This window comes from Vidua chalybeata, chromosome Z (assembly GCF_026979565.1).
Source record: "Vidua chalybeata isolate OUT-0048 chromosome Z, bVidCha1 merged haplotype, whole genome shotgun sequence".
NCBI classification, from domain to species: Eukaryota; Metazoa; Chordata; class Aves; order Passeriformes; family Viduidae; genus Vidua; species Vidua chalybeata.
The window spans coordinates 12,830,595-12,845,976 of NC_071570.1; the positions used below are offsets into that span (position 1 = coordinate 12,830,595).

General features: G+C 36.0%; 1 protein-coding gene across 5 annotated transcripts in view; it reads left to right on the forward strand.

The window, feature by feature from the left end:
- The window catches only part of AGTPBP1 (ATP/GTP binding carboxypeptidase 1), a 63,285-nt gene that overhangs the window by 34,381 nt on the left and 13,522 nt on the right, over positions 1-15,382 (forward strand). For 2 of the 5 annotated variants that reach the window (XM_053932117.1, XM_053932120.1), the window contains 7 exons: positions 608-752; positions 2,934-3,087; positions 3,810-3,990; positions 5,370-5,499; positions 5,860-5,991; positions 7,638-7,814; positions 13,032-13,192. In XM_053932117.1, the coding sequence (XP_053788092.1) occupies positions 608-752; positions 2,934-3,087; positions 3,810-3,990; positions 5,370-5,499; positions 5,860-5,991; positions 7,638-7,814; positions 13,032-13,192 (1,080 nt within the window). Of the gene's footprint in view, positions 1-607; positions 753-2,933; positions 3,088-3,809; positions 3,991-4,577; positions 4,641-5,369; positions 5,500-5,859; positions 5,992-7,637; positions 7,815-13,031; positions 13,193-15,167; positions 15,296-15,382 lie in introns of those variants that run through there. The other 3 variants (XM_053932118.1, XM_053932121.1, XM_053932122.1) reach the window with 3 other exon arrangements.

Genomic DNA, 15,382 nt, shown 5'->3' on the forward strand with positions numbered 1-15,382 from the left:
TTTTTCTGAGTTACTACAGAGAGTAATATATATGATAGAAATATACAGACTCTCATTTTGTAAGCATACTACTACTATTTAAGCTGTTAATAGTTTATACTTTTCTTAGAAATTGGACACTGTTTCTGGGAAGCTTTTAAGGGAACATATACATGCATGCTTACTTGAAATCCTGTTAGTAACTTCCAGTAATACTGGTCTCATGGTCCTTGTGATAAGCCTTCTGTAATGTGTGGTGGAATTATTGGAGTTAATGGAATTATTGTAGAGGAGTTCTAAAACACACGATCAGATGGTGCAGCATATCAACATGTAATCCTTCTTGGTTGGTGGCTCTTTGCTTACTTTTTCGGTTTGTTTTTGTTTGTTTTATTTTGTTGGTTGTTTTTCTTTGCTCACCTTTTATCAATGAAAATGAATGTGTGTATCACTGTTATAATAAAGTATCTTTAAAGCTGGTGGGAACCTATATTTAACCTGTATGTACATAGAAGAGAAATACAGTCTCTAAAAATCCTTCTGACCCTTAGAATGGATGTTCAGAAATAATCAATAGTATGAAAAAATATTATTCTAATGTGTGTATTGCCTTCATTTTTTGATTTAGGAATCACTTTTCAAGAAGTTCGATTGCTGCTGGGGGCCAGAAAGGAAAATCCTATTACACAATTACATTCACAGTGACTTTCCATCATAAAGATGATGTATGCTACTTTGCTTACCATTATCCATATACATACTCAACTTTAAAGGTGAGAAGCTGTATCTATTATATAAATGACTATTTATAATATTAGTATAATATATCACATTTGTGACTGAATTAATTTTTTTATGAAGTTTTAAATGCTCCTTTCAAGGGAGATTTTTCATAATATTAGTATTTAGATTGACAAAATGTCTAGGTTGTTCTAATGAACAGTCCCAGGAAAAAAAAAATTGATGGTTACAGGCTTAATGGATTTCTTGGATATCACAAAGATGATTATGTGACTGGAGCATCTCTCTTATGAGGAAAGACCTCAAGCAGACATGACTGAGAGGGGACCTCATCAATGTCTGGAAGTATCTAAAGGGAGGTGTGTCGAGAGGATGGAGCCAGGCTCTGCTTGGTGGTGCTGAGAACTGGGACAAGAGGGAACTGGCACAAACCGATGCACAGGAAGTTCCACCTGAACATGAGAAGGAACTTCTTTACTGTGCAAGGGACCAAGCCCTGGAACAGATTGCAAGGAGAGTTTGGGGAGTCTTCATCCCTAGGGAGTTCAAACATTGTCTGGACAGAATCCTGTTCAATGTGCAATAAGATGGCCCTGCTTCTTATGGGGTGTTGGACCAGATGGCCCACTCTTGTCCCTCTCAGCTTTATGCATTCTGTGATTCTGTAATAATTGACTGGAAGCAGTGCTAATTCAATGGAGTGTTTCTGTTTGAATTAAATGACTTGTATCCTGTTCTACATATACTTTTTGATAAGTAAAGCTGCTGTAACTAAGATAATTAGAGATCTTTTTAGGTTTATGAATTGTCTAAGGAAGTCTTCTGAAGCTTTTAATACTAAGCAAAATTCATTTGGCTAGAATGTCTCTTGTTTGCCTCTGTCACTGCAATGAAAGCAAAGCAGACAATTCAGTGGCCAGTGTAGAGCAGCTTTAAATGCAGCTTTTCACTAAACTATGCCAACTTTTGAAAGAATTACCTGTGAAGGGATGTTATAAGCAACTGCTGCTTTCAGCAGCTCCTGGTCCTGGAGGTTCCTCCTGCCCAGCTGCTGGAGGCCAACCAAGGTACCTGGGGGTCTCTGTCCCAGGCTGATGGACATGGCTCCTACTTTCCTGTTTGCTTACATATTCACTAGCAAGTCTGACTACGTATCCCAGAGAGAGAAAGAGGCTTATGCACACATACTTATGCATGCCCACTCCTGCCTGGCAGGGTTGGCTACATGGACTGGCACAGACAAGGCACACCCCTGTGTAACAATACTTGCATAACAGGTACAGACACCCCATCCTCCTCTGCAGTTGGTGTGGATTGCTGTTCCACTAGTAAAAGTACAAGACAGCCTACTCTCTAAAATCAGAAGTGTGTTTGTGGAACACTGGCATGGCCCATCCATGCCATAGCCCTGTCTCAATCCCAAGTCTCTCTTACCTGCTGTGCAGGCCTCCAGTTTGCAGTCTAGTCCAGCCTGATGCTCACTAGCAAAGAGATGTGTGCACTTTGCACACTTATCTCAGAGGCACTCTGCACTTGTGGCTCTGCCCAGATGCCAGCATGGTCTGTCAGCCTGCTTGATACCCCTCCCTTGACCTGGGGCCCATGCTGTCTGGGTAGCTTACCACAAAGTTTACTAGTAAGTTTCATGTGTGCCCCCACATACACCACTGCAGGGAAGATGCATATGTCCCAAATTATCCGGTTCCGTTTGTTTATCAGGTGATTCTCAGGTTTCTCCTTGTTTATCAGGTGACTCTCTCCAAGTCTTTGTCTGTAGGTTTTTAATGGCCTGTTCAAAGAGAGACTGACTTTGGTCTTTGCTATGGTTTCCGTTACATCTCAGCTCTCTGTTCCCATGTATTGATTCTTCCTTTACTTATTACCTCTTTTTGCAGCGAAAAGGTCCCTGATCAGACAACCTTAATGAAGCAGAGGTTCTGACCTTCCATATACCCTTATAGAACCATCTGTGTACAATAATTTACCCTCTTTTCCTCCCTCTTTCTCAAAGCAGTTAGAAAACCAGACTCTGTAAAGAGAAGTATTCAATCAGTCAGAGATGTAGAAAATGGTATTTCATGGTCAAAATTATCCTGGAAATTTGAACATTATTTAGAACATCTAAAAGATATGTTAAATAGTACATTTGAAATATGCTGTCATATGTTACTGCAAAGAATTTGAAGTATTTTTTCATTATTTTTGGTATGAAGATGCATCTTAGGAAGCTGGAATCTATGCACAACCCTCAACAGATATATTTTCGGCAAGATGTTCTCTGTGAGACCCTGGCTGGCAACAGCTGTCCATTAGTCACTATTACAGCCATGCCAGAGTCCAATTACTATGAACATATCTGTCAGTTCAGTAAGTATGACTCTTCTTTCTCATCACCTAGTTTTACATTATTTTCATTTATTTGTAGAAAAACATTTAGTCTTAACCACTGTGCAGTGTAAAAATAGCAATGTAAAAATAAGGTAAATGAATTTTGTGACACTGAGAGGCATCAGTATTCAGGATTTGTTTTGTATTTAATAATACTTATTTGTGGTAGTGAAACAAAGATATTTCTATCTTTAAATGTGAGAGTATATATTAATGTGTTTTAAATTTTTGCTGCTAGGTTTGTACATTACATCTTGCAGACAGCACTTCTTGGAAAAGAATACTGGATGACTAACTTTTTTCTTAAAATGCTGAGGTTATTAGCTTGTCAAAAAATCTTTCATAAAGCTAACATCTAGCTACTGTTATTGAATTGAACTTTTGCCATTTCCTGATTTGTTTGTCCACCTCAGTATTTTTCTTGGCTATGTCATGAAAGTTGAATCATAACTGTCAGCTCAAATTAGTTGTGTAATTGTCTGATCAAATTTACAACTCCATTGTGATAGTTCTGTAATTAGCAGTCCTTTCAAAAATGTTGTGGCAAGCTGTATCAATAATACCAATACTCAGTAATACTCAACTCATAAATGTTTTTTGCATTGTTATAAATGCAGTGGACTATTGGCTCTTTTTCCAATCAATGAACTGTTTACTTAGCTTAAATCATATTTTGCAATTTCTATGGATATCTCTTTCAGGGAATCGTCCTTATATATTCCTGTCTGCTCGTGTGCATCCTGGAGAGACTAATGCAAGCTGGGTTATGAAGGGAACACTGGAATACCTTATGAGCAATAGTCCAAATGCACAGTGTTTACGGGAATCTTATATTTTCAAAATTATTCCCATGCTCAATCCAGATGGTGTCATCAATGGAAAGTAAGCATATATTTACTCACAAATATTTAACCTGTACTCTAATTCTTTGCATCAATATTTAAAAATAAAGAATCTAAACTAATCCTGCAAAGGTACAAATGCAATACATAATGTGATAAAAAAGCAATTGACACTTGCAATATTGCTAGGATTTTTGGCTTCTTAAAAGGCAGTTACATTCCTTCACAAATTTAAGTTTTACAAAAATATTTCCAGTTGTTCATGGATGATAATCCTCCCTTATGGGATTAGACATGAAATTTTAATTGTCTCTCTCTGTCTTGGATTTGTGTAAGAGTGTTATATGAGACCACACCTGCGTTTAGGAGTAGCTAAACAAGTTCATGGTCTACATGAAAAAAGAAAGTGCCTTATATTTGAGAGAGCCTTTTAGGTAATTTTTTTTAAAAGGTGGAAAGTTATAGGTGTGCAAGAGAAAGGGTAATAGCATATCGTGGTTTGATTGAAGTTATTAATAGTAGTTATTTCAATTGCTACACATTTCTTAATAAATTTAAGGGATATTTCACAACTTGTTGAAACTGCTATGAGTAAACATTGAGCACTCTACATTTACTTGGTTGCAGGGAATTCATGTGAAATGGAAATTTTGCTATGGTGAAGCTGCAGTTTCTATTCATCTACTATAGGTACTATTTTAAAAGGTTTTGTGAACAAAATAACAAAAGTAAAACTAATTACAGATTTCAGTAGAACCTTGTCTTTATATATGTAAAAGAATGTGTATACTAGAATACACATAATTAAATAATTCAGGGTACAGGGACCATTAAGAAGGCTGTCCCAGCAGGCACAGTCTAAAGGCAAATGTAGTGAAGATGACTGCATGATCATGAAATTCTGCAAATTTAAAAGTTCTGGCTGATAGCTGACTGAATACAGAGATAGTCTTTTTGTTTCCTGGGTTGTTTCGGTTTTTTTTGTCCTTGTTTTTCTCAGAGCTCCTTGTCTCCTAACAACTTCACATTTCAAGCATTAGATTTCTAGTTGACATTAGTCTCTAAATTACAGAAGACACCAAAATTTTAAAGATACCATATGTATGAAATTACTGATTTTTGAACTAGAATTTGGAACTGGATTTGTTGAATTCAGTTTCAACAGCAAATAAGTAATATTACAGTTGGCTTCACCTAAGAGGCTACTACTTCTAATTAATTTTTAGATTTTCTGTAACATAGCTTAAAACACCCCAAACATTTCTATTATTTGGCTTGTTAGAAAATTGAAGTTTGTTTCTTGCCAGACTCCTTCCAAAGAAGCAGTGTTGATGAGGAAAACTTGAGGTGGGGGGGAGGCTTATTTAAAAGTATGATTATACAGACTACATCATGCGTTTTTCCACCCCCCCACAATAGCCACCGTTGCTCTTTAAGTGGAGAAGATTTAAACAGACAGTGGCAAAATCCAAATCCAGATCTGCATCCCACTATTTACCATGCTAAAGGGTTACTGCAATATCTGGCTGCTATAAAACGTTTGCCTTTGGTAAGTATGTGTGTGTAAGCAATTCTGAATATTTTTAACTTTGTCTATATAGCTAGTCTATAAATTAAACATTTTGATATGGTCTTGTAAACCATGTCACACTTAAATTTGATTTGGAGAACTGGTCTTCTGCAAACCTGTAGATGTAAATCTGTTACATTGGCTAGGCTAGGAGGTTAAACCTTCCTTAGATGAATCACACACTTTTTGTCTTAATGTGAGTTAATTATATAAGGGATTGTGTTGCCTAGTTCTTTGGAACATTCAACAGTACAAATAAAAAAAAAAGTCTTTCTATTACTTTCTTAAAATTTTAATTCCTTATGCCTTGAATTTATTTTGCCAAATGATTTATTATAGGTCTACTGTGATTATCATGGTCATTCTCGTAAAAAGAATGTATTTATGTATGGCTGCAGCATCAAAGAGACAATGTGGCACACAAGCGTTAATGCTGCCTCTTGTGATCTGATGGAAGACCCTGCTTACAGGGTGAGTTTGACATTTTACCTTTTATTTGGCATGGGTTTGGAACATCCTTTTCAAATAGTATCCTGATCCTGTCCTATGCAAATAATGACTCTATAGCATAAGCAGACTTATTTAAAATCACCTCTTTTTAGTTTGTGAGTGTACTTCAAACTACACTTCATGAAACTTTAAACATTATATACAGAGTGCTTTATTTTTTTTTTGTTTCTTTACATCAATATTTACTTTTTTTGTATTTAATATTACTTTTATAGAAAATAGATGAAAAATACGCTTCTGTGCATTTGTAATTACCAGATTAAAAAACAAATCATTGAGGCATGGCAAACAATATTCTAGCAACAAGGCAAAAAAGAAACTGAGTTGTTCTGAGAAATAGTTATTTTTGTATATGGAAATATGCAAGATTCCTTTTTATTTATTCCTTTATATAAAGATACAGTGTAGTTAAGACATGTGCCCCTAATTAGGTATATATAATAAACTTGCACAAACACATCCTCTGCATTGTATAAGCTTTCAAAAATGTAAAAAAATTTAGAGAATTACATGTTTCTTGGAGTGTTAGCTATTTCTTCTGTGTCTCCCTCCATTGCTGCCTCCTGGGAACTGCAAACCTGTGTGACCTATGGGCATGCAGGCCCCGTGTTTTTTGAAAAGATTCAGAGTTAAACTTCAAAAGCATGTGAATGCATGTTAAAACACTTGTTATGCATTCTTGAGTACAGATGCTTTCTGATTTTTTTTCCTATTTAAATCTCCCTCACAAAAAAAAAAAAAAAATCTGTGGCTTCTTGATTTTCTTGCGTGATTGCCTGGATGTTGAGCCAGATGCCAATCACGTCTTTTGCTCTAACACATTTATGTGGGGTTTTGTCACTTCAGCATGCACTACTGTAGTGCACAAAAGACAGTAGTGAATAAGAGCTATTGGAAAAAGCCTTTCATTTTCAAAAAGGTGGACTGAAATGTTTGGGCAAGCTTGCACTAATGGGTTATGTATTACTACTGAAATAATAAATTTGAAGCAGTCATGTGTTTTGTCTTAACTGACACAAATAAAAACTGGAAAGAATAGTCATTTAGCAATAGTGAAATATATATATTTGCATGACCTTTTCACTGAAACTGTCATGTAAACAGAACTGAACTTTGATTCACATGCTTGAAGTGAAATATGCACGTAAGTGCTTTGCTGAATGCAAATGAATTTTATGTGTTAATAAAATACTGCTTTTGTTAGGTCTGTAAATGGGATTTCTGAAACAGTCTGCAGTTGAATTAATACTTAAGTGGAGTATGTGATACACTTAATTTGAGCAAACTTAGCTTGGTGAGTTAGGAGGGATGGTGATCAGCTGAAGAAGAATTCTCCTGTATCCTGATCCTTATTTGCATGACTAACAATTTTAGTGACTGAACCTGTAAAAAGGGATATTAAAAACTAGGAAAAGGCCTGAAGACACTGTTACTTGAACACACTGAGTTTTGAAAACTCGAGATGGAGAATTGTTTCTTTCTTGTTTTTTTAATGCAAACTGCACCAAATTTTCTGGTAATGGTTTGTGGTTACATTGTCCCTTTTCACCTCCATCCATATGGGAAATAAAAGAATCGCTGTTTTTTTTCAAATTGCTGTCCTGTAGGCACTCCCCAAGATCCTGAGTCAGACTGCCCCCGCATTCTGCATGGGCAGCTGCAGCTTTGTAGTGGAAAAGTCCAAGGAATCTACAGCACGAGTTGTTGTCTGGCGAGAGATAGGAGTACAAAGGAGCTACACAATGGAAAGCACATTATGTGGATGTGACCAGGGCAAGTATAAAGTAAGAGGATATATCAGTTAATATTTCTTACTTTTTAATTTCTTCCCTTTGCACTGGTATCTTCTTCTGTAACCCTGCTTGCTCAATTCTTGCTTGCTTTAAGCTTTTGAAACCTTTTAAGGTCTGGGTAGGCTAGTGTTAGGATGAAATGATAAAATTTTCAACTTTTTAGGTTGCATAGCAGTTATGCTTATGGGCTGTTTTAACAAGATTAATATTAATCATTGCTTGTAACACATGTGTATGCATGCAGTTAAAAAAACACAGAACTGTTCTGTCCAAAATATTAGTAGGATTGTGTAGTAGCATATGCCAATATTATAATAAAAATTTCCTTTATATATATATGGCAATTTCAGACTTCACCATGGCAGATCATGGATCTTCAACAGATATTTAGCAATGTCCCTTACAGAATTTTCCCATATAGCTGGGGAAACAGGTTTACAAATCAAAACATTTTCATACCCACTTACCAGCACTACAAATTACACATCATGTCTGAACTCACATAGTTGTGTGGCTTCTTGACTTACAATTTGTTTTCATTTTCTCTCCTTGAAAAGTGTTAACAGGGCTGCATATCTGAAAACAAAAGGTGACTCTCTTGGTAGTGTCTCACTATTAGACGGCATGCGTGGAAGGAGTGGATTTCTCTGCTTGAAAGTTGAGTTTAGGCATGCTGATCAAGAAAATGATTACAAGTCTCAAATAAGGTGCTTGACAGAAAGAGGTTTAGAAGGCTGGGTGGGGCAGAAACAAACAAAAAAAAAGAGTTGAAACAAGATATATTTAGTATATTAATGTATGCTCCAACATCTGTGCTTATATCCCTATAGAGTAGAAAGATATTTTGTTGAAAATTTCAGTAGGCCTGTAAGTACTACATTTTGTCAATTAACAACAGATTCATTCCTGCTGTTGTCAGAATATTCCTCAGCTGATAAAGCTTATTATAGAGCTTTAAAAAAAGATAAATCATCCAGTTTGCTTATTTTGAAATTTTGAAAATATTCTTAGACCTGGACCCTCATGGCTTTAGCAATGTTGCTAAAGGAAGTACAGGAAGTACTTAAGAAAAGTGAATTGAAGATGCTTTGTGGACAAACTTTCAAGATTTGAAAATCTCCAAAGCTATTCTTCAGTAAGGAGAGAAAAAAAAAAAGGCTGAATTTTGTGGAAGAATAATTTAGTTAAGGGAAGAGCATTCTTTTACGTCATATAAACTAACTGATGAGACTAAATTACTGTTCTGCCATTCATTTTATCGAGTAAAGCAATTTGTGAGCTCTTAGTCATCCTCTGAATATACAGGAAGATTCTTAATTTTTTCTTCACTATGATAATGCTCAGACTTATTAAGAAAATATATCTAAAAAGTCAAGGTGACTGGACTTATCAAAGAGCTGCGTTTCTCCAGTGAGAAGATGAAAGAGATGAAAAGGCTTAAGCTCAGGGCTTTTGTGGGGGCTTTTGTTGTACTTGGTTGGTTTATTTTTGAGATTTATTTTGTGAAAGGAGTAGGACCAGTAAGTCTGTCAATAAACTTACTTTAAAAGTTAGATTACACATGTCATGATATGTTATTTCAAACCAGAGAGAAGTTGAACTATAGAAATTCATTTCCCTCATACTTCTCATCCTAAGGGACATGAGAGTTAAGATCTGAACGATGGAAACATAAAGGTCTGAAACACTCCACTAGTCTTATTCTGGTTTGGCATCCTTGCTGAATTTTGTTCAAAGCATGGAGAGGATGACTTAACAATTTGATTCTTTGTGGAAGAAATACTGAGTCTTTGCCAAAGTGGAACATAATTTTTCTTTTTCTTTTAATTTATTTTGTTTGGACAATGATAAATCTAGACTATTTCCAGCCAGGAAGCTGTTGAGCTGAAGTTAGCTAGTCTTAACTCTTTTTAGGATCTCTGGTGACAGAGTTGTCTCTGGAAGCAAATTTTTTTAAGCTGGTCACATGGAATCTTTGTAGTTTCTTGACAGTAAGTGCTGTAAATATAGGTCAGTCATCTGTGATTCAGGATATGGAAAAACAAGCTTTCAGGTGAAAGGATTCTCCAGGATCTACTATGGAGCATAATTAAGATGCCAGACAAAAAAACAATGTCTTCAATGATTCATGCCACCTGAAACAGAAATCAATGTCTTTGCTGATTGAAGATTAATACATTTGGAAGTATTGCTTGACTTTTAAGTTAATTGAAAAGATTTTGTTACCTGGCAATCTTAAAATGCACATAAAGAGAAGACTTCAGGAAATAAAGATTTGGTTAACAAATTTCTCAGTAACCATGATTTTTCAGTCTCTAGAATTCAAGCTCTCAGAAATGATTATGTCTTTGTAACCTCTGCTGAATAAGAAATCAGAAGATCTACATAGTGTTTTACTGACCAGTTGACTTCTGCAAATCTTTATATGGCTATTTTCCTTTTATTAAGTACTTATTACAGGAATATTCTCTTCCACTTGAGGTCATAGTCTGCTGTGTCTTTATTGTTGTATCTTTGCTTTCAAGTGGCAAATTTAATCACTGAGATATTCTATTGATATGAAGATAACTTCATAACATGCTTAGTAAGGAAGACTTCAACTCTCCATCTCAAATTTTACTGCCTAGAAGAAAGATAGGTATGTAAGATGTAGAGAAAAAGAAATTAAATTTCGTTTAAAAAAAAAGAAACTACATCGAGATGGCTTGAGCTTAAAAGCAATGCCTGTAGCTTGTAAGTAACTTTAATAGGCCTCAATTAAAGGTACTAGAACAACACCTGAAGATCATTAGAAGATAAAGAGTGTAATCAAGGCTTCAGTGAAAATGAACTTGACCTCAGGTCCCTTAGTAAGGTCAACTAATGATAGTGATGATGACTTCCTGAACCAGACTTTGGATCTTGTTTCATGGCAATGAAGAGGTTTGGCTGATGGAAGAATCAATTAAGAAATCTGGTATTTGGAATTTGTGTGATATTACATTCTCCCTTATGATTAAAACAAATGAAAGAAGCAAATCAAGATTTGGCATGAGGCTTTTACCACAATTGTATAGACCCTTCAGCGTAGTAAGTTCAAAATTTATCCTTCAGGTGTTTCCCAGTTATCCACCTCCAATCTGCTCCATTTAGTTTTCTCTTTAGTTACATCCTCTTTCTGCTGTGCTAAAAATAGCAGCCACAGAACATGCGCATGCTGTTTATCTTTATAACAATTGTCTTTGCACTTTCCTTCATACTGTACTCTTGTCCCTTCTCAACTTAGAGACACTCTGTTAGGCATATCTTGTCTATAAGGAACCTGCCAACTAACGATAAATTCTTCAGCAACAAATGCAGACAATAACTGGAAAAGTTTCTGAACCGTCAAGTTGTGCACATTAGTAACCTGTGTAACAGTGAGATTACTGTTACCTTTCTCCTTCCTGTTCTGCATACTTTGTTGCCTCTTGACTTTAATGTTATTTTAATCTCTTTGGGGCAGGGACTGTGTCTTCCTGTGATTAGCGTAGTGGAGCCCCAGCTATGATTGGGGTCTTCGAAAGTTAATGATGTGCAAACAAATACAAAACAAAGCCAAAAAATGGGCCTCTGTGAATAAGGTACTGCACTGAGTGAGGAGAACTGATTTCTGTTCCCAGCGGGGTCAGTGACATGCTGTGAGACACTGTGCAAATCGCTTCAACCCTCTCTGCCTCCATTTCTCCATCAGTACAGTGAGGATAATTCTTCCTTTATTAATAAGTGCTTTGAAACCTACAGCACAAAAGCATTATGAAAGAGGTAAGTAGTATTACTATTAAGAATAATACTCAAATATTCAACTCTTGTTCACTGCTAACAGGTTTCAGTACCATTTGGCCGGAGGATGGCACTGTTCAGAATCATGGAAATAGATTTATCTTTCTTGTTACTAAAAAGCACCTTGTTTATGAGTACTACCAAGGCAAAAAAGAACTCAGAAGAAAAACAAACTTTTCTTCTATTAAGCATGTTCAAAACAGCACATGGAGAATGTGTTGGTGTGGGCTGTACCATTTCTGGAGCAACATACTTTCTTTTAAACCTTGCATTTTAAAATGCAGTGTCAGTGTGGCAACACGTACAAAGCTTGTGTGTTTTTTCCCTAGCTTTTGGTAAAAAAATTCCCGCTTCATTCTTTTTTGCTTCTTTTGTACTTGATGACTTAGCTTACCACCAATTCCTGGCTCTTCTGTTTCTCTGTTTGTTTTGCCAAAGCTTCTTTTTAACTAATCTGTATGTTAAGGGGTTGAGAAGATCCAACCTAAAGTCCTTTTAAATTCTCCAGAGATACAGAAATTGCAAAGGGGGAAATTGAGTGAAGTTGTGCCTCTGAATTTACTAGTGTATATACAGTTAGTACTAGCTAATTACATAACTGTTGAGGGTCAGTCTAGATTACGGTCTTTTTATAAAGTAGTTGAGGTCAGAGGTTATGTCCCTATATACTGCACTTATGGCTAAATTAAAAATGTAGAATTACCTGATGGGAGGATTTATCAGATATGTGAACTCGGAGAGTATTACATAAGTTCTACTTCTAAATAGTCTTTGCAGAGGAAAATGCCTGGCTATGTAATTCAAGTCAGAAAAGAGCTATAGCTTTTGAGAATTTGTTTGTTAGTTTTAATTACTAAATACATGAATAAATGCTTTCAGAATTAACACATGTAGCCTCTAACTTATAGGCAGGGAAGAGACATCTCTCTCATGGAGTAACTGCTGCCTTAGGTAGTCTTACCTATGTGTCAAAACATAGCAATGCATTTGATCACAGCTATGATATTAATTCTCTCCTTTTTAAATTCTATTTGATGGAATTTATATTGAGGAATCTAGTATTTTAAATTCTTATTTTAAAATAATTTATACTTATGAACCTAGACATTATCTCTGTCTCTCTTCCAATACTACTGGGAAAAGATTTTTTAATATTGGGGTGCTAGAAGTGTAGGCTAGGAAGCTCCAAAAAAAGTGGATGTGTCTGTTCAGCCTTGAAGGAATCAAGGCTGAATCTTCTCTGATACTCTAAGTGTTTATTCTACAAATCTGATTTGTTCTGTCTTTAAAGCAAGAGAATGTATTAAATAAAGTAAGAAAATATTAACTTAAAGAGCTATTCTGCAGTATGTGTGGGTCCATCTGCCTGTACCTATTTTGTATTTGTAAATCTTATTTTCAAATTAGGGATTGCAGATAGGTACAAGAGAACTGGAGGAGATGGGAGCAAAGTTCTGTGTTGGCTTGCTGCGTTTAAAAAGAATGTCCTCACCTTTGGAATACAACCTGCCTTCTAGTCTGTTGGATATTGAAAATGAGCTCATTGAGTCAAGCTGTAAAGTGACAAGGTAGTACACTTTTGTTATATTCACTTTTTCTTTTGGGGAAAAAAATTGCGGTTTCTCAAGTGGTGTAAACATTCTTTCAAAAATGTTCTTCCATTGATCAAAATTAAAGCTGATGTGTTGTGACGTTACTGTAACAATAATCTGAATATGTTGGAGACCTATTTTGTTAATTCAGTTGCTTCAAAGTTTGAAAGAAAACAACACAGACAGAGTTAGACTATATGTCACATTTGCTGCTGGGATAAATGCTAGCAATTTTAATTTCATTGGGGAATTATTACAGGCTATAAAATCCAGTAGTAGGTCTTAGGTTTCAATAGTCTCTTTCAAAGTGGGATTTTTTCCCTTTTTTTTTTTTTTTTTTTTTTTTTTTTTTTACTATCTGTGGTATTAAAAATTTGTTCAAACAGACATAAAGTATGTGAGGTAAAGCAGTAAGAACTGTAAGTATTTCTTCCTAACTTTCTTTTTCTTATTTCTCCTCTGGTGGGGATATATAATAAGACTTGAAGAATTTTAAATATATGAAACAGTTTGGGTCACAAAATAAATTTATATGCTCAGTAGCCAGTTTACTAAGTTGCCGGTTCTTAAAGTTTTAGATAGGCTTGCAAATGTATGCATATTTTGCATTTTTCCATTCATGTAATTCATCACTGAAGTATCCAAATGTACATGGTAAATAAGGATGAACAGCAAATAAATTATTTTGAATATACAAACATATTTTTCTGAAAATATGGTTGACAGACTGATAAAGCTGAGTTCCAGACTTGAAAAGAACAAATCATTGTAAAGGAGTAAGATTTACATGGTATAATATTTCTACTAATGCTGTCTGTAGCTCCAGTTTACCTAAGGCAATGGAGTGGAAATTTGGGGAAAAGATGAAATTTGTTACTGCTTTTGGACAGCTGAAACAAGGAAGTACTTGATAGTAAGACTTACATTGGATGTAAGTTTAATAAGCAATTTGTCTTTAGACCATGGAAACCTAGCAGAGCTATGGGAGGGCATCTGTGACACCCTATGACAGGAAAATAATTTTTATTTTTCTCATTCAGACCCATCAGTGTTCCTAGAATGTTGAGTATTGAGAGAAACTGGAGCTTGTTCATGCTTACCATTTACAGATAATAATGAAAAGCGAAGCATAAGTTAAAGGTGATAAAAACAATAGGAGTAACAATAGGAGGATGTCTTAGGAAAGTGGTTAAAAGTGTATGAATAGTAGTGTTGATATGCTGGCTCCAGTGATGGTTGGATCCACCCCCGGTATCATTTGCTCACTAGCTGAATGTCAGATGTTTGTAATGACTAAAATTTTACTGTCACAACAAGTTTCATGCTTGGTTAAAGCTGACTTAGTGATTCCTGGAAAAGATAGTGTCAGAAAGTGGATTTGGGGTAATCAAACCTCAGTAAGTGTATAAGTAGTAAAAGAAATTTTAGAGGAAATATGGGCCCACTGGTAAATGGGGCAGGAGCACTGGTGACGCAGAAATTGTAAAAGGCTGAGGTACTGACTGCCTTCTTCATCTTAGTGTTTACTAGAAAGTTCAGCTCTTGGTGTGCTAAGGACCCAGACACTGGAGAAGGATTGGAGCAAGGAAGGCCTACCCATGGTGGGAGAGGAATGGGTTGGAGAATACTTAAGCAAGCTAGTCTTACCTAGGTCCAGGGGTCCTGATAAGATGCACCCACATGTACTAAGGGAGCTCACTGATGTCACTGTGAGGCCACTCAATAATTTTTGAAGCATCATAGTGATTGGGACAGGTGCTTTTGAAGGAAATGAGGTGTCCTACCTGTCTTAAGGAAGAACAGGGAGGAGGATTCAGGGAATTACAGGCTGGTCAGTCTCACTGTGATCCCTGATAAGGTGATCAAATACCTAATACTGGAAAGTATTTGCAGCTATTTGAAGAGGGGCTGTTCATGAGTAGTCAACATTTGAGCTTTTCCCTCTCCTCAGCACTGGCAAGGCCTGCACACCTGGAAGACTGTGTTGTTCAGGAGTGCAAGAGTGTCATGGACCTACCAGAGATAGTCCAGTGAGGAGCTCCTAAGATGTTGAAGGGACTGATGTTCCTCCCACAGGAGGTAATGCTGGAAGAGCAGGGTCTGTTAGTCTAGAGTAGAGGAGGCTCAAAAGGCCTACATTATCAATGTATACAAATACCTGAAGGG